General features: G+C 41.7%; 2 protein-coding genes across 5 annotated transcripts in view; both read left to right on the top strand.

Moving 5' to 3' along the window:
• The first annotated feature begins 28 nt into the window (after positions 1-28).
• On the top strand, positions 29-8,746 carry stradb (STE20 related adaptor beta). Its single transcript, XM_082524467.1, is given in 14 exon segments — positions 29-259; positions 645-737; positions 897-963; positions 1,568-1,648; positions 4,482-4,584; positions 4,676-4,797; positions 4,890-4,998; positions 5,151-5,274; positions 5,395-5,566; positions 6,707-6,811; positions 6,903-7,159; positions 7,274-7,316; positions 7,449-7,535; positions 7,537-8,746. Coding segments are annotated over 12 exon segments (1,317 nt in total). The 5' UTR covers positions 29-259; positions 645-737; positions 897-951; the 3' UTR covers positions 7,639-8,746.
• A 3,969-nt stretch (positions 8,747-12,715) lies between these two features.
• nbeal1 (neurobeachin-like 1) overlaps positions 12,716-26,337 on the top strand; it is a 63,692-nt gene continuing 50,070 nt past the window's right edge. For 3 of the 4 annotated variants that reach the window (XM_082525704.1, XM_082525705.1, XM_082525702.1), the window contains exons 1-2: positions 12,716-12,793; positions 13,310-13,701. In XM_082525704.1, the coding sequence (XP_082381830.1) occupies positions 13,651-13,701 (51 nt within the window). In that variant the 5' untranslated portion in view covers positions 12,716-12,793; positions 13,310-13,650. The other variant, XM_082525703.1, reaches the window with a different exon arrangement.

The following is a 26,337-nucleotide window of genomic DNA, read 5'->3' on the forward strand; positions in this document are numbered from 1 at the left end:
TCAAGTGGCGACAGAAAGCCTAATGACGTCTTTATTCAGCGTCAGCAGTCTGTGTCAAATTAAAAGTCCTTTCAAAACATTTTCGCTGTGGCTTATTTTGCGGTTTGTCATTGACAGTAAAACTCGTTACTTTTCCCATAAAGTTATACAAAATGAAGGAGCGGTGTGAGCTGTAAACGCTAAGTCTTTCAGCATAGCGGGGTGTCCTTGGTGTTTTTGCTTTGTTTATGTGAAAGCGCGGAGCTGCTGTGGGGTGAAGGTAAGCTGCTCCGTTTCTTTTCTCATATAACTGCCAGGTTTTACTTTAATGCTCAACCAGCCAAATATATATATTGTATGAATGTTCTTCGCTACCAAAACAAAAGCTCCCATAAATGTCCTGATATTTAATAATTTAATATTTAATCCGTGCAACAACTAATTATCTAGCTAAAATGTGACAGTTAGCTTAACATGCATATTAATTAATGGACGACAATAGAATAATAATCATCCACTGCTTTTACTGAAATGGCTGCAGTGAATGTAACCTTGAAGTGGGGATGAGTTTGATTGCGAAATATGACATGAGGACGACCTTTAAAAAAGAAAGAAAGAAAGAACTATAAACAAAGACGTTAATAACAGAGCACTCTGTTTTCCAGGATCACCCCCAGCCCTCAGTTTTCCCCAAAGCTAAAACAGCGACTCTCCTGAACGGGGACACTCTTTCCATTTCCATCAGCTGATGCAGCCAGGTAAGCTGCAGCCTGGATGGATGAATGGCCGAGGCTGGATGTAATGCTGCTGCTGGCTGCTTTCTAGTCTAGTGGAGGTGTGGGGTGGTGGGGGGGAGATTCTCGGTGTGTCTCACATTACATTGCTGCTCTCTCTCCATCGCGATCGGTCTCCTGCAGCCTGCGAGCGGATGAATGCCCGAGTCTGTGGTTTTGCCATCGCCAAAAGGACTCCATGTCTTTCTTGGTAAGAATATCGCTCTGCATGTGGTTTTGCTTGGTTGATGCCCTCTGGTGTAGCTGAATGGGTACCTTGTTACTTGTATAGTCACGAATCAGTTGTCTCAAGCCGGTGCTGGGACATTCTGAGTTCAATCAGTCTAATGTATAGACATTCAGAAATGCATTTGGCATCAGCCGATTTCAAATCAGTTTTTTGTTAGTTTGTGAGTAACACGAGCAGTCAGCCTGTTATTATACATGTAAATCTGAGAAGGTTAGATATTAATACTGGCTACCTGTGCACATCCCTCACATCTAAATGGTGCATCTGATTATGTATGCAGCTCTTCTCTCACTCTTTTGGGACACATAAGCTGCCTCTTTGCTGCCTGTTACCATCACTCTAACTCTCTTTCTCCATTCACCATTTACGATAAAAGCCCCGGTGAGAGTGCCTCCATGGCCTCTACTTCCCCTGTGCTTGCTTCTCTGCCTCATTTCACTCTGACCCTATCCAATCCCCCGTGCTGCCTGGCAGCACATCACCCTACACTTTCCACCCCCCTCCTCCTCCTCCTCTTCCTTTAGAGCATGTCTCACATGTGCTCCTCCTCCCCCTCCTTCACTAGGACTGTTCCTGCATCTCCCACGCTCAGGTCCAGCCCATGGACATAGAGGAGCGCTATGAGGACATCAGCCACCAGTTCCTGGTCAGTAGCCAAGACTCTGTCAGCATGGAGACAGGCGTCACACTGATGCTCTTTCATCGTATTATCATTTGTCACCTGTCTGGAGCTGCTTATTACTTACTCAGTCTTGTTAAAGACAGTTTTAAAAGAGAATGAAATCATTTTAAAGATGACCTATTAATAATAATAATAATGGATACTTTATTGATCCCCATGGGGAAATTACTTGTTTTTCTCTGCATTTGACCCATTCACTCAGTGAAGCAGTGGGCAGCCCACTAAGCAGGCACCCGGGGAGCAGTGTGTAGGGACGGTACCTTGCTCAGGGGTACGTACCTCAGGGTAGCCGTTAAGTGGATTCGAACCGCCGACCTTCCGATCATGGGGCGACCACTTTACCTACTGAGCTATCCCTGCCCCACTTATTATGACCTATCATTTTTTTTCTCTTTGAAGTTTGAAATTAAAATGAAAGATTAGATTAGAAAAATTAGGTCTCAATGTAATTATCGTTGTAGAATATATATATATATATATATATATATATATATATATATATATATATATATATATATATATATATATATATATATATATATATATATATATATATATATATATATAAAACAGGTTGCTTTAGGACTACATTAATATGTTTAGACTGACTAGACCTGCAGAACAGTACAAGTGTGCAGTACAAGTCCCTACACCACATTATACAACACTTCAAATATTTGTATACCAAGCTAGTAATTATGCCAATTATAACAGCCTAAATTTACATATGATTGACTTAAATTTTTATTCAGCATTTACAGCAGTCTGAAGATTTGTGCCTCCTAGACGGCCAAAAATACACTGATAAGTGTGCATGCACTCACCACATTATTAGAAACTTCATTAGACCGTATTTAATGTGGTCATTCATTGGTGAATCAATATGTAGCTTAATAGGTTCCCTTTAATTCTAATAATAATACCTGAGGCTCCAATAAATTAGCATCCTACGATTCCCATGATGCAACTTTTTTTTCTTACATTTTGAATGCTCTGCTATATTATACCCTCAGGTTTTGGGGCGTTACTATGACATCATCAGACTTTACTCCAAAGCTCCTTCCCCCACCCCTTCACCAAAAACATTAAAATTTTCCAGTCTAGATGCTTTCTTCTATATTGAGTACTTTATATTTAATATATACATTATTAGCAACTTAATAATAATTATGAATGTACAGCTAATGTGTGATATCACTTCCTCTTGCTGATGCAGAGTAAATCCTGGGGTGGAGTGTGTATCCCTGAAATCCGTCCAAGACATACACAAGTGTCTCTGTGAAACAGACATCCCCAGAAAGCCTCTGCATCACTAATACTCCCAAGCATCCTCCCCTCACTCCCTCCCCTTTGTTCCTCTCTGTGTTACAGCGCCACCTGCTGGCAGCCACCTCACACAGTGTGGAGCAAAATAGAAACCCAATGTCACTGTGACACTTCATCTCCTTTGAGGTTGTAGCTGGAGAAGATTGTAGGGTTAAGTGGCAGCTGGTGGCTCAACAAATGGAGGAGGACAGGAGGAAATCCTGCCCATTGGTATTATTTTACATTAGCTGCTTGCTTCCAGTTTGTGAACACAACTGGAACAATTTCAGTGCAGTCAGTACAGAAATTAGTGGGAAAATGTTCAGTGAACACATCGGTGCTGTGTTCACGGTAAACATATTTGAGACTCGTCAAATATGTAAATGAATGTTTCCTTCTGCTCTGGGCTCGACTGCATTCCTTTTAAAACCTTACAGATATTTAGTTGTATGCAAAGATGGGATTGCTTGAATCAGGCAATTGTTGCATTTAATTTACATTTAAATGAAATAATTAGGAAAAAGTGAAAATAACAGAATAATGATGATTCTTTTTTGCAGAAGAGATGCTTTCAAATATTACAAAGTAATGAATGTTGTAAATTGTGAAGACTGACTTTGATTTGCTCTATTTTTTCAAAGCAATTGTTGCATTTTTTACTACACAACATGTACTTGATGTCTTTAGCTGTGGTGTTCCAGGATAAACCATTGTTCCGTCCCTGCTGACCTCATACACTTCTGTTGTTATTCAGAGACTTTACACCCTCGGGCCTTATTTATCTTCTCTCGCATAGCTGTTTAGGCATGCTAGTATCAACAAAGGTAGATTTTATTCAGTGCTTAAACTCTGATGTCATCTGAAACAGAACAGACATACTTCCAGGGATTCCTCTCTTTAGTATTTTAGTCTGCTGTTTTTTGTATATTGATGGACTATCACAGTGATTTAAATACCTTAGATATGAAGAGACACTCAAAGTCAGACTCTTCAGGATAAAATGGTTCGGTCAAAAAGCTTTTTAGTCTTTCCATCAGGCTTGTTCCACATTTCAGCACCAACACTGCTTCATAAGCACCAGAGAACAGGATACAGTCTGTGTCGATTACATGTCCGTAAGGTTAATAAGACTCGCAAGTTTATAAAATCTTCAACAAACTAATTTTGTTAGCAACATATACACATTTGTGCTTATAAACACTAATGATTTATTTGGGGAATTTGTGTATTGCATGACTTTTCTTAACCTCTTAAATACATAGTGGCACCTCTGCACTATTTGAAAAGCCATTTGCCAAAAAAAACCTTAGACTTTGCACGAGTTATGACAGAAACAGCATATAGTGTTGAGAGTGAGGAGCCAAATATGAAGACAGTCAGGACTGATGAAGGTCGCAGATGATTTCCTGTACATTTTAATCTGTGTATGCTCTCTCCTGAATCATGTTTGTTTTCTGTTCTGCTGGCCTTGTTTGTGTGTACGTCTCTGCAGAGCTGTGACGGTTCTGAGTACACTCTGCAGGGCCCAGCGGGTGGCGATGACATCACAGGGTTGTCGGCCGAGCCGGCCCACTACCAGCTACTGTCAGAGCTGGGTAAGGACACACATCCAAGCATAAAAATGAGTTAAAGATCTTTAAAAAAATTGCAGTGCAATTCACTTCATGCCAACTCACCGTGTCACAGGACGGGGCTTCAATAATCTGAGCCAGGTGAACATGGCTCGCCACATCCCTACTGGCCAGCTGGTGGCCGTCAAACAGACCAACCTGGACGAGTGCACCGAGGAGGAGCTTCTGCAGCTCATGGTGATTGCAGCCCTACATGCTGTCATGTATTTGAGATATACGCGGTTGTACACGTGTCTTTATCCACTGGATATTTCTATATTAAATCCCAGAATGAGGTACTGCTGTCCCGTCTCTTCCGTCACCCCAACCTGCTGACTTCTCGCCTGGTTTTCAGCTCCTGCTGCCAGCTGTGGGTCCTGACACCGCTCATGGCCTACGGTCAGCCACAACCACACATCCACAGCTTTTTATCCTAATGTAGAAGCTTTCATGGCTTTTTTTATTTTTCCTGTGCTGTGATTTTTATAATTCTAGCACTAGCTCCATAATTAGCTGTTCGACTGGTCTCTTCCCTCTGCTTTGCTGTGCAGGTTCTGCAGATACTTTACTGAGGACATATTTCCCAGATGGAATGAGTGAATCCTTGATAGCGTACCTGCTGTACGGTGTGCTCAAAGCATTGGAATACCTGCACCGGATGGGCTACATTCACCGGTCAGTGGAATGTACAAGACACTATAAAGCTAATCTATAAGACAACATATGTGTTAGAAGGGGAAGAGTATTTGTATCTTTTGTAATGTGTATTTTTTACACCTGTATCTGTCCTCTCAGAGGGGTGAAGGCCAGTCATATCTTGCTGTCAGGGGAGGGGCGTGTTTACCTCTCAGGGCTCCACAGTGTTTACAGTATGATGCGTGAGGGCAAGAGGATGAGGACCGTGTTCGACATGCCCCACCACAGCCCGGCACTGCTGCCCTGGCTCAGCCCTGAACTACTGCGACAGGTCGGTGTCATGCTTCCCCTTCAAAGTGAATTCTGCACATCCCCAGCTCCCCAGATTTTTGCTCTGCCATACCTTGCATGATTCATACTTTAAAATAATTCAATAGTCAGTGAAACTATCTCATGTCTCTATGTTGGTGTTGTTAAACGTTGCATCTGACCAATACGATTGTATGGAGCCTTTGTTTATAGAAAATTCTCTTCTGGAACAAATGATTTCTGGTGTTTTCTTTATTAGTTTATACAATATGATACAAATATTATCAAGTTAGGTTCCTGTTAGCCAAATTTAGGTTATTCATGTAGGTTTGCTAATGATGGCTTTTCAATTCAGTTCAATTTTATTTATACAGTGCCAACTTACAACAACAGTCACCTCAGGGCGCTTTATATTGTAAGGTAGACCCTACAATAATACATAGAGAGAAAAACCGATCATATGACCCCCTATGAGCAAGCACTTTGGCGACAGTGGGAAGGAAAAACTTTTAACAGGAAGAAACCTCCAGCAGAACCAGGCTCAGGGAGGGGCGGGGCCATCTGCCACGAGCGGTTGGGTTTTTAATAGCATTAGCTAACTTCTTGGCTAATCCTAACTGAATAGTCAGACAACATGATTGGTCAGTTAAAATGACCAATGATGATGCAGAAACAACACCAACACAAGGATATCAGATCTTACTAGTGCAGCACTTTGGGAAGACTGTAAACATATGTTTTATTAGCTAAAATTTGCAGATGTTCCCTAGGACAGGTGAGCATGCCACTTCATCAGTGAGTTCCTCGCTTGTTTTCTAAACACCAAGATAGTCCAGTGGTCAAAGTCAAAGTGGCTACATATAAAGTCCCCACAACAATAGCCAAACAAACGTGTATGTGTGTGTAAGAGGGCTCCTCACCCTACACACATGCTCTTTTTTTTAATTCCATCTCCATTTAAGCCGAGTTTTGTTCTATTGGCTGATCAGTAGGATGGTTGAAGGTTCTGTGCTAGATGACAGTATTTAGAGGACCAAATACTGGATCAAAAACATCATCAAAAATTATGTTTGTTTGTTTTTTCTTTCGCTTTTGTTTTGTTTGTTTTTTTAACTAAAATTTAGCCTGTTATACGTCTCCTCTTTGGTGTTGTCCTCAGTAGGACCTGCACGGTTATGGAGTCAAGTCAGACATCTACAGTTTGGGCATTGTGGCCTGTGAGCTAGTCAGCGGCAGGGTGCCTTTCCAGGACATGCCACCCACTCAGGTAATCAGCTATACCCAAACTGCTCTAGAAGAATGTGTAGCTACACATCGTTGTCTATAGTTTGTGTCAGTGTGTGAATCTTGCCACTCAGATGCTGCTTCAGAAGCTGCGCGGTTCCCACTGCTGCCTGCTGGACGTGGCTCCCTTCCCGCTTGGAGAGCTGGGGGGTTTGAAGGTGTCGCGCTCTGGGGTGGACTCCGGCATTGGGGAGAGTGTGGCCACGGGGAGCCTGACGCACAGCACCACTGCTCCTCCCACGGACCGACCTCAAAGCCCCGGACCCAAAAACCACTCTGCCACCCTCCACAACCTGGTCCAGCTGTGTCTGCAGCAGCAGCCTGAGCGCAGGTGATTTCAGTGAATCAGCAGTCAGATGGAATTAAAAAGAAATACAACCACATTCACCTACAGCACAGACACACAGACTTTAATGCTGGTGTTGGTTCTGTTTGTCTTCCAAAGGCCATCAGCATCTGAGCTGCTGACCCACGCCTTCTTCAAGCAGGTGGGTTCCTTCAGTCGGACGTCTTCTTTGAAGGCAAAACTCCAAAAACAGAACAAAGGCAATAAATTTAAAAGAGTAGGCTTTTATTTTGAAAACTTTATGTTTGAGCAGGGACTTTCTGTTCTGTTACAGGTGAAGAGGCACACCAGTGACTCCTTCCTCAGTCTCATGTACCCAGCAGTGCCCCTCGCCAGTCCTGAGGACCCTCCAGTATCCAGCCCCCCCACCCCTTCCTGTCACACTCCAGCGTCAGCCACCGCCGACTCCACTGAGGCCGTTTGGGATTTCTCCTAACTGCAGCATCTACACTTCCATTGACTAGCAAGCCAAACACAAGACAATCAAAGAAAAGCAATGAGGCCAAATTCTACTGTGCTTTTAATTTTTATTATTAACCCAACTCTCTGAGCCTTTTTAAATTGTTTTTGTAGCTTTTTTTTATGCTTTTTGAAGGTGACTTTTTGGGTCACAGAGTGGTGAGGCAATTGTGAAAGTGCTGGAACAAAGAAGCTGCTCTGATTTTATAGTAACGATAATAATGGGCCGTCAGCGAGCGAAAGGAATAAGAAAAAAACAAGTTGCTTGCTAATAATCACGCACTTCCTCTGAGATAAAAGCCCCCCCTGTTAACAGTTGTGCATATGTTTGTGAGCATTTTGTTGTTTTTTAAATGTTATATCCATGTTTGCATTTTTTCTTTCAGGTGGGTGACTCTGGTATAACCAAGAAGTTATTTCTTAATAGTAACCACTTTTTGTAAGATATCATGTTTGTGTTGAATTTTCTTTAAAGTGGACCTATTATGCTCTTTTACAGCTCCATAGAGTTCCACTGCATGATTCACAGTTCAAAGTCTCCCTTATTTGTCTCATCCTGGGCTTTTGTGCTACTCCTCTGTTCATGTTGTGTCTACAATTGACCATTTCCATTCTACTTAAGCCTATTTTGTTCTGACTGGCTGCCCTTCGTTAACTCCTCTGTGTTCACAACCTGGGATGACGGTATTACTTTAACATGATACAAATCCAAGAATAGAAAAAAACAAAATAGGTCCACTTTAAGGCACTGTGTTTTTAGACTGTGAATAGTGAAAGGTACACTACGTGAGATTTAAACATATGTGCATATATATTCATCTGTGTTAGAAATGTTCAAGTTTTCTTCAGTGACAAAGTAAGGCAGTAGAAGTTGCCTTTATACTCATGCAAACAGAAACTGCTGATATCTAATCCGGCAAGCTTTTAACGGTTGTTTTGCCAAAGCGTAAAAAATACTGTACAGCCAAAAAAAGATTAGTCTGCATACCAGTTAGCTTGCCTGCAGCGAGCTAGTTTGTTTCATGGCAACTCTTTATTAAATGTTTTGTTGACACCAAATTTTAAGAAAAGTTCTTAAATTGAGGCCTTGGTTATTCCCTATAGATAGATAGATAGATATATATATATTTTTTTATATTCAAAAATTAAACTCTTTGGTTTTACCACAGGTTACATTGTTTAAAGAGCAGAACAACAAAACAACACATCCACAATCAGCTGTGTAAATACATTCCTGCTGTAGGCTTGAACATATATGCACATAGAGTTCCTGTATAGTATCCTTAAAACCTGTCATAAATCGGGAGGGGAAAGGGGGGGGGGACTGTGCTATGAACAATAGAATACATGAGCAATAGAATATATCTAGTGTTCCATGTAGTAGTTAGAAACCACAGGTAGAAATAGAAAAACAAAGTTTCCTGTCCCAATCATGGAAAGAAGATTTCTACTGTGCTCTATGACCACTTCTCCAATAATGCCTTTCTGTTTTACTGAACCGTGCATTTAGAATACAGTGATCTCTCTGTAACTGTGATTAAGTGTACTGTGTATGAAAACTGTGACTTACAGTACATATCAAATATGGTAGCTGTATGAGCCTTATATATACATGTGTTATAAAATGATACCGAATGTTTTGCCAACTTGTGGTCATAAATCTTTTTGCAGTTTTTGTCTTTTGGTGGTGTGATGGTTGGCACTGTTGCCTCACAGCAACAAGGTCCCAGGTGGGTCAAACCTACCAGCTGCGGCCTTTCTGTGTGGAGTCTGCATGTTCTCCCTGTGCCTGCATGGCTTTCTTTTAGTACTCCAGCTTCTTTCCACAGTCCAAAGACATGCATCTTAGGTTAAGTGGTGATTATAAAATATGTTATGTGTATGTTAGGTAGATAAAGTGCTTTAAGTCATAGAATAAAGCACTGTATGAATGTATGGTGAATGCGACACTCTGAATGTGAGTATGCTGCATTACGTTGTGAGAGACATATTTAATACTAACAAATAAATTTAGATGGTTATTTTTCAAACTTCAAGAAAATTGAGTAGCAAAGTGGTCTGTTATTATATGCAATGCTCTCTCAAAGTTAGGTAGGTACTAGAGGGAACTCCAACAGGTCTCATAGATGTTCTGCTGATCATCTTGGAGGGACGCTTGGCAAGTGTGAGGAGAAAGGACTCCCTTTTAACAGGAAGAGACTCCCAGCAATGCACAAGCTACAGAAGTCTGTGAAGGTTCTCAGTCATCCAGGTCATCGTAGTCAAAGGAGCTTGCAAAGAAAAGCGTCTGGACTTCTTTAAGTTACTTGAAGACGTTTCACCTCTCATCCGAGAAGCTTCTTCAGTTCTAAGGTCAAATGGTGGAGAGTCCCAGATATAAACCTAGTGGGAGTATCCCCCCTGCTACAGAAGTAAGAAGCAAACGCAAAGCAGGAGATGAAGCATGGCTGAATATGTTTCCAAACCAACTTCATTCTAAGCCAAAGACTAGAAAATATGGTGAAGCATATCTTCCCTTTGGCTTCACCTGCACACAAGTGCCAAGGTAGGTCTCCCCTGCAGAATTGGTTTTCCCTTCATCGGGAGAAGCACTGGGCTGTTCAAATCACGGACAAACAGTATCCCACATTCTTGATTTTTAGTTCACAAACACTTGTTGTAATGACTAACTACTCCTGACATATCAGGCTGATCCGGCCACGATTTGTTCCCTCGCTTCAAATCAGGGACAAACATTATCCCACAGTTGTTTGTTTTTAAACCCATCTTGCACAGAGAGGCATTTTTTGAAAAATGTATTATAGCAATGTTGAATATTATTACACAGGAAAAAAAACAACTACGCTTAAAATAATTACACCGTGACGCCTCTGCCTTTCTAAATGGAGGGACAGTAACTGCGTGTGTATATGTAAGTGTGTAAAACCTGCAGATAGTCAGATTAACAGTAACAGTATTTTGTCTCTATCTGCCATTCTGCAATTCATCTCATGTAAACAATAACGTGGCGCACAGCGTGACGTGAAAAAAGGCACATACCTTTGGTGACCAACTCTGTATTCCTCGTCCACGTGGAGTTTTAAAAAAAATCTCCGTTTTCGGTGATTGGAAACGCCGTTTACGTGTGGACGAAACAGCTGCGTTTTCAAAAATACCCGTGTAGGTGTGGACGTAGCGTAAAAGAGTTAGTAGTTTACTTTCTTACTACCTGTAATTTATTGCAGATTACTTGTATTTGCTTAATTGTTTGCTAAATGTTTAAGTTGTGAAATAAACCGCAATGGAGCAAAATATGGGTGTGTGTGGTTGGAGGATGTGTTTGGGGGGGGGGCGCGAACATTTTTATTGTAAAACAAAGGGGGGCCTAGCAAAAAAAGTTTGGGAACCACTGTATTAAGCAAATCTGTCCACAGGATCCATTTTTCCATTCCAACCTCTCCACCACCACGGGCAAGCACAAAGGGCTGTCAAAGGATGTCAAGGCCGAGATTGTAGTTCTCCACAAGGCTGGAATGGGCTACAAGGCCATCAGCAAGAAGCTTGGTGGGAAGATGATCAGTGGTCAGACAAAACCAAAATGCTTGGAGGAAGCAAAATGGTGACTATGATTCAAGAAACACCATTCCCACAGTCAAGCACGGAAATGGAAATATTATGCTTTGTGGCTGTTTTTCTTCTAAGGGTACAGTACAGCTTCAATCCATTGAGGGAAAAATGGACGGAGCCATGTACTCTTTAATCTTGGATGAATACCTCCTTCCCTCAGCCAGCATGACAATGACCTAAAACATACCTCCAAGGCCACAAAGGAGTGGCTAAAGAAGCACATTAGGGTCATGGAGTGGCCTCAGGCCTGACCTCAGTCATGCAGAATTTTCTGTGGAGAGAGCCAAAGCTTTAAGTTTATGACAGCCAGGAAACCTAAAGGATTTAGAGAGTTTCTGGAAAGAGGAGTGGGCCAAAATCCCTCATGAGATGTGTCCAAACATGGCGACCAACTACAAGAAACGTCTTAGAGTTGTGCTTGCTAACAAGGATTTCTCCTCCAATAATAACTCATTTTTGCTTGGGTAGCCAATACTTATTTCACTCATTAACCCCCCACGACGCATTTAAGTGACAGAAGGAACATCAATTATTATTGCTATTACTACTATTACTATTATTATTATTATTATTAGTAGTAGTAGTAGTAGTAGTAGCGGCAATATTAATTCTTTCTGCATATGACCATTTCTAGAGGTCTGAAAATTGTAGTTTTTCTCTGCTCCACTGGGCGGCAATAGAATATCAAAACAAACAGACCGTAACCCAACCCCTAGCAACCACGTAGGTCCACATCGACAACGTAAGTGAGTGAAAACTGTCGCAAATACTCTGAATAGTGTCATATACATCAGAAGCATATTTCGTCACTGTTTAACAGCTTCATTTTTAAACGATAAGTAAAAAAAACACACCCTTGCCTTCATGAACGCCTTCGAGTGGCTCGTTTTTGTATTTTCGTGCTAGACGCTGCAGTCTCTTGTTTATCCGGTTCCCCCACCAAATTAAAATCCCCTTTTACGCTTGTTATACTGTACACAGTATATGAAGTACTGAGAAGTAAAGTCTAGTTTAATAAAAGTACAATATTACAATATTCCTTTTTACACTTGCTTTTGCTTTGGACTACATATTAGGCATGTCTTTAGTTCTTATAACTATAGGAACATGTTGTTATTTCGAACCATTACACTTTCCTAAATGGTACTATATGCCTACTATGACAGCAAGATAGACCACAACCCTCCATTTAGGGAGAGTAAAATTGTGGCTCCCTTGAAATAAACATCATATAAACTTAATAAGCTCCTTATAGTGTTATATTTAGCTTTTTATGTGTAATTATTTTAGTTTCATTAAAGTATTCTACTTTATTTATGACATTTTGATTATGAAGGTGTTTACAGTTTTGGCAGCTGTAACACCGGTGTTTTCCAAATTTTGGAGCTAAATAAAATATGTTTATTTTATAGAAATCAGTCGACTCTTATTTTTGAAATAAGTCAAAGCGTTAGTCCACAGGAAGTCGCTGTGCGTCCTTGTTGTCGGACGCTGGACGTAAAACCAACTACCCTGGAAACGGTGTCAGTGACAGTTGGTCTTTTCTTTGCACAGGTGAGCGATCTGCAAGTTATCGATAGGTCTATTTTTATTTCTGGTGTTTTTATCGGTTTATTACTTTCATGTGAACCCTCTGTAGCCGGGCAGGCATTGGCGGATGAAGCGTTTGTGTCACATGAGGAGGAGGAGAAATGGTGGCTTAAAAAATAGAAAAAGGCTTCTTTTTTTTGACAGACAGCTAGCTTATAGCGAGCTTGGTCAGGTAAGGTTAACTACACAGCAGTGTTTGCCCAGGGTGGCCGAAGAGACTGTACGGAATACGCTAGTTATTCAGCTTATCAGAAGAGCACACAGTAGAAAATAGGCATGTGTATATGTATGTGTTTTGTCGCGTAGTTGACCGCCACAGTACATCTGAGCTCGGAGCCAGCTGGGCTGCTCAAAGTACACAGGGAGTAACGTTACTGAAAGTATTTTGTTGCTTGCGGTCGATAGCCTTGCCATTTGGCTTACAGTGACCAAACATCCGCCTCCATCATATGCAATTGTCTGTGTTGTTATCCTTCATAGCGCAAACGCTGCTGGGAATACCTCCAAGAAGAAGAACCGGGAGGGGAAAAAAAGTGGGAGTCGAGGCCCAGCTGCTCCAGAAATTCCAGCTATTGCACTCCGGGGGCTTCACATTTCTCCTTTGCCATGGAATATATTTTTTAAAAGTCTCCCTCTATCAGGCTGTTGCCTCAACACGTTGCACAGCTTTCCCCACTCTTTTTAAAAGGACTATCACACCTTTGTCAGAGTTGGTAAGTCATGAGCAATGAAGCCGTTTAGCTCATGACGGGGAACCATGAAGCAACCAGGGAAGTGACCTCTGTGGACACCGCAGCCCGAGGGTGCCCCTCACTGGCACCATGGCATCCAACGAGAGACTGTATGAAGTCTGGATGCTCTACTGCACCAAGGTAAGGTTTCTCCTTTTCCACACACACTTCCCCTGTGGAAATGTCATTCGTGTGAAGTAATGGACCGAGTGAGGGCATTTCCTCCCTGGCAATTGCCAGGGGGGGGGTTATTCACTCATGCTATTTATGTTTTTTGAAGTCTAGCAACAGATTAAGCCCATTTGCTCTGACAGGCTGTGGTTATGAGAAAGTACAGCCTGTGCTGACAGACAGGTTGAAGGCAAAGACAATTAGTGCATTGCGGTAAAAGGCAGACTAATGAAATTGCTTGTAGATCCTGAAGGAATTATTGCAGCGAGACACATTATGTTTATAAATGAATAATTAATTCACTGAGGACAAATTTTGTCATAACGTCAGGTGGATGTGGTTTCTAATGAATGTTAAATTCAACCCCAGCGAGGATGCATTCTTAAATGTATCATGGTCGTGATATGTTGTTAATGCTCCCTTACTTTACCAGTAGAGATGAATGAAGGCACGCCAGAGTAGAGACAGCACCCTTTGAGTCAGCTCTTGGCAAGATTTAATTCACCCTGTGATAAAGCATGCGCGCATCCTGCCATCCAATCAAAACGGGCTGCCTGAGCCGCTCCTCACGTGAGCCTGGCTGCAGTCACACTACCTACCTCCCACAGTAATCCCTCACAATAACGCACCGTGCATAGCCCTCTGAGAAGTGTGGAGGGCTGTGAAGCTGTTACACTTATTTTTAGATTACGACATCCAATAATCCTCATCCTGAGAAGTAAAGCATTTGAATGCTGACACACACAGAGTGTTTAATACCAGCGAGCTGGGTGCCTGGGGTCTCTGAGATTGTTGCAGTCACCTGTGAAAAAGTGAGCATATACATTACATTTGCTCTAGCAGGACTTTTTCTTTGCATTGACTGAGCATTATATTGCAGGGAAGGATCATTTCATTCGAGCCTGGCTTTCAGCCAGAGTCCACTGAGCTAATCTTTATGTCTGCATGAAGCAAAAGAGATGTGGCGAGAGATGCATTCTAATATATATGATATACATGTGCACGTACAGGTGAATTGAATCATTGTTGATCTTGTTACAATGCTGGGATACACTGGAGCTTTGCATTCATACTAATGCTATTTGACAAGGACACCTCTGAAGCCCAGAGCCTGTTAAATCAACACTAGGGAGATCTACACAGTATGGGGCAGACCATTTTAATGATATGGTCTGTGTGTGGGTGTGTGGGTTGTCTAGCCTTTAGTCACATGGTCTAAATTGGTCAAGGAATGTCTCTTTCTGAGGCTTGACTCTTGTCTGAGCTCTGAGACCAGCCACACTGTGTCCCACCAAGTGGTCAACTACGACCGGCCTCTTATCACAATTTTCTCTTCCCAACTCTTTCTCATTGCAAAGTAGCGAAACAGTTTCCTTGTTTTCAGGGCTTCTGCAGGTCATTAGAAAATCTTAAACGGTTTGAAGGGCAGACGGTGCTCTGCCCTTGTTTTTATTCAGTGAGCTCTGCAAAAGCTTTGCGCTCCTTTATGAAATGGTGTAGGAAGCCTGATCTTAAAGGAGCTCTTATTAATTTATTAATAACACCCATGGCTGCTAAGTGAAGTGGTCTTTGCGGGCAGTTCGTTCAAACCTTTATTGGCCAAAACGGTGGACACACTCAAGTCTGCCTTTGATTATTATTCATGTATTTTTCCAAAAGCTAGGAGACCAGCTGTGTGTATATTAAGTATCAGTAAAAGAACAAGGTTGACTTGGATGAAGCAACCAGGTAGGCACTTGCTATGTAGCTAAGTTACATCTAGCTGGCTGACTGACTGCCCCCATGTTGGCTTTCAATGTGAAAAGTCGATACTATTTAGCTTTATGACTTTACATCATTTACATCCCCAACTGCCATTTCAACTCATATATGACTTTGCTAGTCACAGTGATAGCATGGCAACAGCTTGTTGAAGATGACCAGCTGAGGTATGAGAACGAGCCACACATTAGCCCAGAGACAGTATAAAAGATTCAAAAACGTAGCTACTGTGATGTCACCCAATGTCCAGTTATGAAGCCTTGATATGAGTGTTTCCTCTTTCCTCATCTTTATTTACACAAAAACAAACAAACAAACAAAAAAAAAAAAACAGGATGAAGAAGTGCAGCTCTGACTGTGAAAGTGCTCCTCTTTTGGCTAACATCTTATAATTGACAAGTGATTACCCAAAGAACATCCATTCCAGATCCATTCTGAAAAACAATTTAAGCAAGATTTACAAAATGATTATAAACTCAGGAGTGAGGTCACTACAGAGAACTATAGGTCTCTAACTCTAAATAGTTTTGTCCAACAACAGCTTATGTCATTTGGTGGTCTTCAGGATAAAATTTTCATTTATTTATTTCAGTTTTAGTTTTGTTTTGTTTTTAAATCTCTTCCACATTAACTTCCTTTTTCTGACCCTTAAGCTACAACTGTCCGTTAGCCAGAAAGATGACTCGGGCATCAGGTTTTGGTCCTGAAAACCAAACAGTTTGACTCGAACACTCTGCTGACGCTAACCAGCTTTCCCCTGATGGCCAAATTCCAGGATGGGCTTTATTACATAGATATAGCTATTTTATAGCCAATTTCACCTAACTTATCTGCAAATTCACACAAATTACATAATGCCTAACTAGCAGCTAGTTGGCTAAACCTAGTTTGCTTTCTCACTAACGGTGTCACTAGCTAAGTTCTATCTGATGCCACAGCCTTTGTGTTTGTTTTGTTGTCTGTATGTGGAGCTTGTGTTGAATCGTTGTGCTGGGAGCCAGAGTAAGGCAATGGGAATAAGCATAAACGTCACATTCTTTGGATTTTCATGGAAAATTTGACTCAAGTCCTTGACATTGAAATCAGACCACATGCTGTTAGAGGCAACAAAGAGCGTCAGGGAAAATCTACTGTTCGAATTTGGTTGGAGTCCTTTTAAACATTAGCAGTAAAAAACAATTAATACATGAAACAACTGCCTAATTTGCAATGAAATGCTAGTAAAACACACAGTACTGCATTTAAGCTATAGTTTAAACTTTATAATAGCCTCTAATTCAACTTTCAATGATAATGCAATTTATCATAGAGTTAGTAATTTGCAATATTATAACACTTTTAAGACTTAATGATTATCCTGAATGCTGTATTTACTCCTGAAACTTGACTATGTGACTCAGTTAGATGACTTTGGAGGCATCTGTCATATTTGTGTACTCATCCTGATACACACCTCTTTCATGTGCCTTGCCTGGTTAATCACTGACAACAGTAGAGTCATGGCAGCCTTTAGTGTCAGAGGTTAATACTGGCACTGTTGTCTAAGAAAGAGTCATTCAGGTGAGTGGTGTTGACAGTAGAAACTTTTACAACACAACCAGCCCTCGGCTCCATTGGGAGAACCAGCTCGTCCTGTTCTGTCAGTCAGATGTCTGCTTTCTGATTATCTCTCTCTGAATCATTATCATTCACCTGACCACTTGGTTCCTGGTACTGAAAGAGGAAGAGGCAATTTTGTGTTTAGACAGACGTGTGTCTCTCCTAGAAGTTTGACTTATGGCATTAGAAAACTGCTTTTGAATACACTTTAAGCCAGAAGTGGCAGCTGGCCTTTTGGCATACTGATGAAGTCAGAAATTGTTGGTTGAACAGCTGTAGCATCAGTTCCAGTGTGGAGAAGTGTGCAGGAGTTGGTGTTTGTGTATGTACCAGGTCATATTAGCCATATCTGAACACAGGCACAACATCACAGCTTTATACATCGTGTTTATTCTTTGGGTAGGGTAATTTATGAAAAAACAAATAATAAATTAGGTGCCTTCAGATTACACTCAGCACCATATGTTGCTGGTATACTGGCCTTTGTTTTCCCTTGTTGAATGACAAATGTGTGTTTATAGTGTTTTTGTTTTGTTTCATTCATTTCCTGAAACGGTTGTCGACTGTAGTTTATAACAATTGTTAGGACTATTTGCTACCACAGATTGATGCACATTTGGTGCTGTTTTCAGTATTTAGGGAAGTATAGGTGGGCAGAATGTAGTATTTTGTCCTCCAGTGTAGTTTCAGGCTGTGCACTCTAAAGTTTTGAACACTATTATGTAAAATAATATTTACATTAAAGTAGGGCTGCCACGATTAGTCGACTAGTCACGATTATGTCGACTATTAAAATCGTCGACGACTAATTTAATAGTCGACGCATCGTTTGAAGCTTTGTAAGATCACAAAGGACGCAGGAATGAGTAGTAGGATTTAAGAGTGTAATAACGGACTGAAACAGAAGATGGCAGCACTGCATGTACAAGGATGCCAGCTGCCGTTAAACCCCGAAGAAGAATCCCAGAATTCATAGCGCAGCCCAGCGCAGTTGTCAACAATGGCGGCAGCTAGTTAGTTTTAACTTTACTCTTATTATTCTTTCTTGGTCACAAAATAAACGTTTAACATATTTTCAGGCGAGAATGTAGCTGTGTAAACCTCAAATATCTGCTCAGTTTATCAAGACACCACATATTTTCAAAAGCGCTCCGACGTTTTCGGAGACGTCTGTTACCCACTAGCTCGTTAGCTAGGCGGGGGCAAGGCTAACTAGAGCCGTGAGAACACCGGACTCCCGGCAAATTGTTTTCAAACCCACCGCCGTCTTTCGCTAGTCAGGTTAAACATATATATAAGTCACTTAGATAACTTAAAAATGTTATTGTTTGGCTTTCTTTAGTATTTTATTTGTTCCTGAGTAAATCGGTTTGGCTGAGATTAAAGTTATAGTTTTTGCACAGCTAAAACTGTCAAGCAGACAGCTGATTATCAGAAGTGTGAGACGCTGGAGAATATACTCCGGTGTCCTGTTATATTTTAGAAAGCAAGGAGTTTATTAAACTTCACCGAAACAATCTGCAAATTTCATTAAAAATTAATAAACTACCATCTTGTCTTTATTTTTAGTTAGCACAAACACTTCAAGCTGTAAGCTAATGATAGTTATATAAGACCAGATGCTGCTGGTGCAATAAGCTGTACGTCCAATGGATGATGATCTGATTAGTCGACTAATCGCAAAAATAATCGGTGACTAGTCGACTATCAAAATAATCGTTTGTGGCAGCCCTACATTAAAGTCAGAAGGTCAAAGGAATGCTTACTGTATCTTTGACCTTTCATTATATATTGCTAGTAGGGAATAGTTGGGAAACATAGTAAAAGCTTAGTCTGTATGATTACATTTACATTGTTTGAAAAGTACTGTTGGTATTCATTATTTAAAGCTTCTAAATTAATGTATTGGTAGATGTCAGTTATTATGTTGTATGCATTTCAATGAGAATCTGCAGACTAGGGCTGGGCGATATGACCCAAAATTCATATCTCGATATTTTTTAGCTGGATGGCGATATAAGATGTATATCTCGATATTTTTTTAAGCCATAAAGTAAGAACAAAAAGAGAGTTCTTAGTCAAAGCTGTGTCCCAGATGTCACACAGGCACTTTTATTAACATACAGCACAGATGTACATGAAAAATTACTCAAAATTAAATTATGAGCATTCATTAAATAATAATGCTCCATAAATAAAAGAAAACAATGTTGTTTTTGTGCTAAACAAAGAGCTCACAATTGTGCCGTCAAAATGTAAACTAAAAGACGCTGAGCGTAATAACAAAGACAGACAGATTTCACAGCTGCTCGGTTCCCAAGTTTTACTGTGTGACTGATAGCCTGGAGTTTGAAATCCGCTTCATAACCACGTCTCTTACAGGTGCCATTTATGGTCCTTATACACACACAATACGGTAATATTACGTTGAAGCACAGTACGTATCACTCCGCGAAGCTCCTCGGTAGCCGTAATGCGCCGACAATCTATCAAGCGGTGCAGCTCCGTAGCTTACCAAAGTCGTACTCAAACATTTTTGACAGATTGCTGAGCGCCGTGTACCACATAAAATCGGTTCGCGGCCATCAAGCACAACCAGAATTCATACATAAGGCGCACTGTCAACTTTTGAGAGAATGAAAGGATTTTAGGGTTAGCGCGGTTAGCTCGTTAGCGCGGTTAGCTCGTTAGCATGGTTAGCTCGTTAACACGTTGACGCTGTCCAGCCCCACGCATGGGGCGATGCACAGTAACTCGTTAACGGAGATTTGCCGTGTCCATCTTGTCGCTGCCTGCACGTGAAGCGATGGGGGAGAAGGGGGAGTTGTCTTCAGTGAAGGCGAGGCGGAGTAACGTTGCGTAGAGACAAAAGTGGACGAAAGAGAGGCAAACTTGCGGCTCCACAACTATAATTATAACGTAACATAGACTATATCGATATAAAGGATATTGTCACATCTTATATCTCGTATAAAAATATATCGATATGTTTTAAAAACTCGATATATCGCCCAGCTCTACTGCAGACTAACTCCAGTTTGCTTCTCTGAGTTATAGTGAAGCAGAGAGGTCACAGACAACAGCCAAGATGCTTATGTAACGAGCGATCCTCTTCGCTGACTGTCATTGGTTCGTGCCATAGTGTTGTCCCCCAGCAGCGGCTGGTGGCTGCCGGCATACAGTGGCGCAGTAGCTCTGCTCTCTCGCCAGTGTTTTATCCAGAAGGGCTTGTCAGACAGTGGAGGGTTTAGCAGATTCCTGAATCGTGCCAGTTCCGCTCTTAAGGCCATTATGTGCTGCAGAAAAGCCTTTTTGATTTAACCAAGCACAGGGAACATTTTACCCTCCTGTGGCTTTAAAGTTGACTCTGGTAACTTAAGAGGAACAGTCCTCACTCTCTTTTTCAACTGTCCACAACACAGGGGATTCACAGAACCATCATCCTGTGTGATGTCACCCCACACCACCCTGCTTTTTCACTGGATTGGAGCAAATGCCAGTAATTTGCATAAACCCTTGCTCTTATGGGAATCAGCATGCAGTGAAAGCATTGGTGGAAATCGGAAGCAAAAGAGTCAAGCTGGAAATGGTGCAAGGTTTCAGATTTTCACATATTTGGTCAAGTAGATTACCCAGTCTAATTTCTGCTGACACACACACACACACACACACACACACACACACACAAATAATCATGTGCATACGCCATACCTCATGCAGTCTGACAAGCTCATGCACTCAGGCTTCGGTTTACTGAATGAACTGCTCCGTGAAGTTTGCTCCCTCAGGCTAACTTTCTTCCCTGGTGCAGTTCTTGCTTCTCATTTTCCCTCCATGCTATGAATATCTCTGGCATAACACTGATGTCACTAACAGGGTGTATCAGACGTGCCTCGTGCAGTGTGGACCCCTATGCACACGCACGCACACACGCACACACCCACCCACCTCTGGCACTTATGTCATGGCCAGAGGAGTTGTCACAGAGTGACGGGTAGTGCTGTAAGCCTGTATGGCAGCAGAAACAGAAAAACCACAGCCGTCTATTAAATCTAAAGGGAGGAGGCCTTTAAACATTGTGGTTTCAGCGACTCTATGCCACTTCCACCTAACCAGGTTCCCCTGAACTGCCACCCGACCAGCTGGCTGACCACGCCTGTCTAGCATCTCATAACAGATCAAGTCAAAACGATGCAACTAAAGATCCTGGCAAAATGACGACATACAGTTTTAGAGTTATAGAGCATTGACAGAAAAGCAGTATTTAATGCCCTAGGAATGAAACAGCTTCCCTGGGAACGCCTTGGATTCCCCACAGTGGAGCTGGAGGTGGTGATTGGTTGAGTGGCGTCTGAGCATGGCTGCTTAGACTGTACCTGGACCCAGATAAGTGGTAGAAAATAAATGGATGGTCAAGAATGAGAATAGACTCCAGAAGGAATCGTTTTGTTGTTGTTGTTGTTGTTGTTTTTGTTTTGTTTTGTTTTGTTTTTAAAAAATGAGTAACAATTAGAAAATCCAGCATTGGTCTCTCTTTAGCCCTTCAGCTTTTTCTTTTCGTTCATGCATGTCTCTGACATTCGAAATGACTGAGAGCTATTGATAAATCCAGTCTGGGTCAGTGGGGATTTCTCTGTTAAGAAGGACGTGCATTGGTCTGTGTTGCTGTTGACCTTGGAAGGTTTACAGAGGTCAGTTTAAACAGATATTTGGGATTGTGATGTAGCTGGGCATAGAATTTAATATGATAATGAACTAAATCATAGAGGCATGTGATTCTCTCATGGGAACTGTCTGTATACACATTGGGACACAAGAATATTGTGGGAGTCTGGCTGGACAAGGTGTGTGATTGTGTGTGTGTGTGTGTGGGGGGGGGGGGGGGGGGGCTGTGATGAAGGCTGAGGATAAACAGGGCAATGTAGAGCAGGGTGTGTCCCCTGCCTGCCACAGTACAAACCCTCAATGGGCATCTGTGCTCCCAAGCTGCTGCCTAAAAGAGGACATTCTTTAAGAGACATACACACAGTCATTCAGCCACAAACTCACTTGAGAGGGAAACTACTGGCTTAAATCATCATCTTCTAATTTCCTGGCAGCAGCATTCATATGTACATTAAGACAATAGACTGTTTATTGCTCTGGTTAAAGAGCAGTGTGGGCACCATCCAATAGGGCTGGGCCATATTATACCGTTCACGGTAATACCGGTATAATGTTAGGCAACAATAGGAAAATGAAATATCGCGATAGAATATGAGTAAAACGCGCATGCGCAGTGCCTTTGTTTTCATACGCACATGGCCGATTGTTGAGTGAAACAGATGAACCAGAATTGGTTTGTAAAAATGGTGCAACTTCAGTGATGTGGAACTGGTTTGGTGTTTGTCCGTCAGACACACGACAAAGCACATTTTTTTTGCAGAACATGCAAGCGGCTGTCGTTATTGTCGTATTTGTCGGACTTAGGCTACGTTCACACTGCAGGTCTTAATGCTCAATTCCGATTTTTTGATCAAATCCGATTTTTTTTGTCTGCTCGTTCACACTACAAAAAAAATGCGACAGCAAACACGCTCTAGTGTGAACGCTCAAAGCGGCCCGCATGCGCAAAAGAAGATGTCACACACAAAGCGCTCTGTTTAGACCCAGAGCAACAGTATTGTTTGACTGATGGCCCTTAATAAAAAGACTTCGGAGTTCACGTTTCCCAATTTTTGCTTTAAGTTATTTTGTTATTTACATAATAATGTAAATAACCTAATAATGATCCTTATTGCTGTTTAAGAGAGGAGCGGTGCTTCAAAGGATAGCTGCAGATTTCTGTCAGAATCTGTAGATTATACAGTACAAATAAAATGTTTACGTTGTCTTCCCAACAGTTTCACTGACATCTACACTGGATGGCCAGGAAGCGTTCGCGATGTCTTCTCGGGCGCTGATAATTAGCTTCAGTCTTGTGTCGGTGACGTAAAAGGCGGATTTAATGCGACTTGACCGTTCAAACAGCAGTCGCTTTCTAAAACATCGGATATGTATCGGATTCAGTACCACATACGAAAGTGACCCAGATCGGATTTGAAAATATCGGATTTGCGCCGTTCACACTGTCATAGCATGATCGGATATGGGTCGCATAGGGTCAAAAAAATCGGATTTGATGCGCTTTCGCCTGCAGTGTGAACGTAGCCTAAGATGCTCGTAAATCTGGAAGTAATCTGGGTCCTAAACTCCGTATGCTTCAGGTCAAAAGAACACTGCAGCATCACTGAGAGTTAAAAACTGTCTAAATTCTTTCATCTTTAATAAAACGATCAGCATTGCTGCTTTACCAAGTGTAACTATGAAGTTTAACTTCCAGGCATCCATGAAAACAAAATTTATTACATTTAACGGAGTTAGAAGTTAGCAGGAAACTAGCGGAAGTTAGCTCGCTAGTTTCGCTAGTTACCTAAGCATGATATTGCATGTTCTGACTGAGAGATTTCTGAAAAAACTCGAACGTACAGCTCTGCTATCACTTCCAACATAAATGAAGACAGGAAACTAAACAGCAGTGACGTTTGTAGGGTTACTGAAGTTGGGCTAGCTGGTATATAATGATGTGCTACGTGATCGCTAGCGACACAGCTATGTTAGCATAACATAAACAGTGAAGCTGGAGGACGAACACTAACACTTTTCCACTTATAAAAGTTAACGTTAAGGTTCCTGATGGTTAGAGACAAATGCAATCGCATGGCAGGATGCTGTAAACGGACCAAACTTCAGTCAGGAGAACAACTGAGATAATCCATCCACAATACAAGGTTAGTCATTAATATACTGCAACAACATGGGAATAGAGCAGCGGCCAGAGAATTCAACATTAATGAATCAATGGTACAGAAGTGGAGGAAGCAAGAAGAATGAGTTTAATAAAGTTTGATTTATCTGACTGCTTTGTTTCGCTTAATGTGCCTTATAATCCCGTGCACCTTATGGTCCGAAAAATACGTACTGCACACTGCAGTTTAATGTAGCAAAGCACCTCTTTTTAACTTCAGTGGATATTATACATGGTTATGCTCAGGATATGTCAGCACATTTCTACTGGAAATGCCTTTTGGTTAAACTTTCAGCAAGGAATTTGCATTTGCACTGTTACATTTTTATAAAGCTTTAATGTACATAAAAACCAGCTTCTTGTTTAAGTGAAAATAAATGGAAGGTTGTGTTTTTGCGCTAGTAATGTTGTGGAGTTGTATTTTGTCTCGCATCAATTATATCGTCAGTTATATCGTTATCGCAAATTTTCAAATATATATCGTGATAAATATTTTTGACCATATCGCCCTGCTCTACCATCCAATAATAAATGTTTTTCTCTGTCATTGTAAGTGACGGGGTAACACGGGGAAAGAAGCACACACAGAAGACAGACCGTGGCCTCCTAGCAGAACATATTACACACGTGGTTCCTGCTGAGTTCCAGTCCGACATCTCTCTCTCTTTTCTTCTTTTTTTGTCTCTTCCACACACACACACGCACGCACACACGCACACACACACACACGCACACACACACACACACACACACACACACACACGCGCGCAGACGGAGGTCAGCGTCACAGGATTATTCTGATGACTTCACTTGGAATAGCACAGCGCTGGCTGATTCCCACTCTGACACGCAGACAGAAGCAGTCTCCCCCTCTGTAGCCAGGGGCTGTGCTGGCTAAGAAACACTGATTCTATTTTTTCCAGCTAATATTTTTTCCTTAGTTCTGAATTAGTAGTCTGCAAACTCTTTTTGTTTATGCAGGGATTTTATAAGGAGTTTTGTAAATTGGTTTATGAATTGCCTTCTCCTTCACCGTTTCACGAACATAGGTTTTATATGGGCTGGCTGCCTGTATGAGTATATTTTGTGACTTATTTTAACCCCATCCTCAGTATAATATAATTTTAATGTCCCATCTTTCTGTCACTCATAACCAGCCTCACGATTTATGTGTCAAGTTTTACTTTCCAGCTGCAGCTGGTTTGGCTAGGTTACAAATCATAATATTCAACTGCTTCTCTAGGTCTTGTGGTAGCTTGGACTACAGCTGGCAATGACAACTTCTGGCTCCAAAAAGCTAAAAGGGTGGCAGCCGAAATGCTAATTTGAGGCTTCAGAATGTAGAGTCCAAAACCAATGGGTGGCGTCATGGTAACGGCATCAGTCTTTAATATACACTCTGGATAAAAGTCACTGGAGTGAATTATTCCATTATTTATTTGTCAAGTCGGTCTTCCTGTTTGTCGGCCTTTGGAATGATGGGATGTTTTCTGAGCTCCCATATAAGTGAAGTCACAGCAATGAGAAAGTGCCAAATACAGAGTTACTTAACATCCAATCAAAATCAGTTTTATTTTACATAGGGCTGCTCGATTATGGCAAAAATGATAATCACGATTATTTTCACTGAAATTGAGATCTCGATTATTTGACGATATTTATTTAACCCTTTAAGACCTACCATAGAACCAAGTGAGTACAGAGGTCTGACCCAAGACTTTGTGGACTGGTGCCAGCTGAACTACCTCCAGATCAACGCCAGTAAAACCAAGGAACTGGTGGTAGACTTCCGCAGGCACAAGCATTCTCCACTGCAACCACTGAACATCCAAGGTATGGACATTGAGGCTGTGGACAGCTACAGGTACCTTGGTGTTCATCTGAACAATAGACTGGACTGGACTCATAACTCAGACGCCCTCTACAGGAAAGGGCAGAGCAGGCTGTACCTGCTGCGGAGACTCAGGTCGTTTGGAGTGGAGGGCCCACTCCTGAAGAAATTCTATGACTCTGTTGTGGCTTCTGCTATCTTTTATGGCGTGGTCTGCTGGGGCGGCAGCATCTCTGCTGGGGACAGGAAGAGACTGAACAGGGTGATCCGAAGGGCCAGCTCTGTTCTAGGATGCCCTCTGGACCCAGTGGAGGTGGTGAGTGACAGGAGAACGGCGGCTAAGCTGTCATCCCTGTTGGACAACATCTCCCACCCCATGCAGCAGACTGTGACAGCACTGAGCAGCTCCTTCAGTGGGAGACTGCGGCACCCACGGTGTGGGACGGAGAGATTTCGCAGGTCTTTCCTCCCCACTGCTGTCAGACTCCATAATAAAGACTTTAACTGATCAAGCACACACATCCATACATATGCAATAATACTAAGTGCAATAATCCTTTCTGTCATCGTTGTATTTTTACTCAGTTGT

The sequence above is a fragment of the Aulonocara stuartgranti genome, assembly GCF_965226115.1.
Source record: "Aulonocara stuartgranti genome assembly, chromosome: 23".
NCBI classification, from domain to species: domain Eukaryota; kingdom Metazoa; phylum Chordata; class Actinopteri; order Cichliformes; family Cichlidae; genus Aulonocara; species Aulonocara stuartgranti.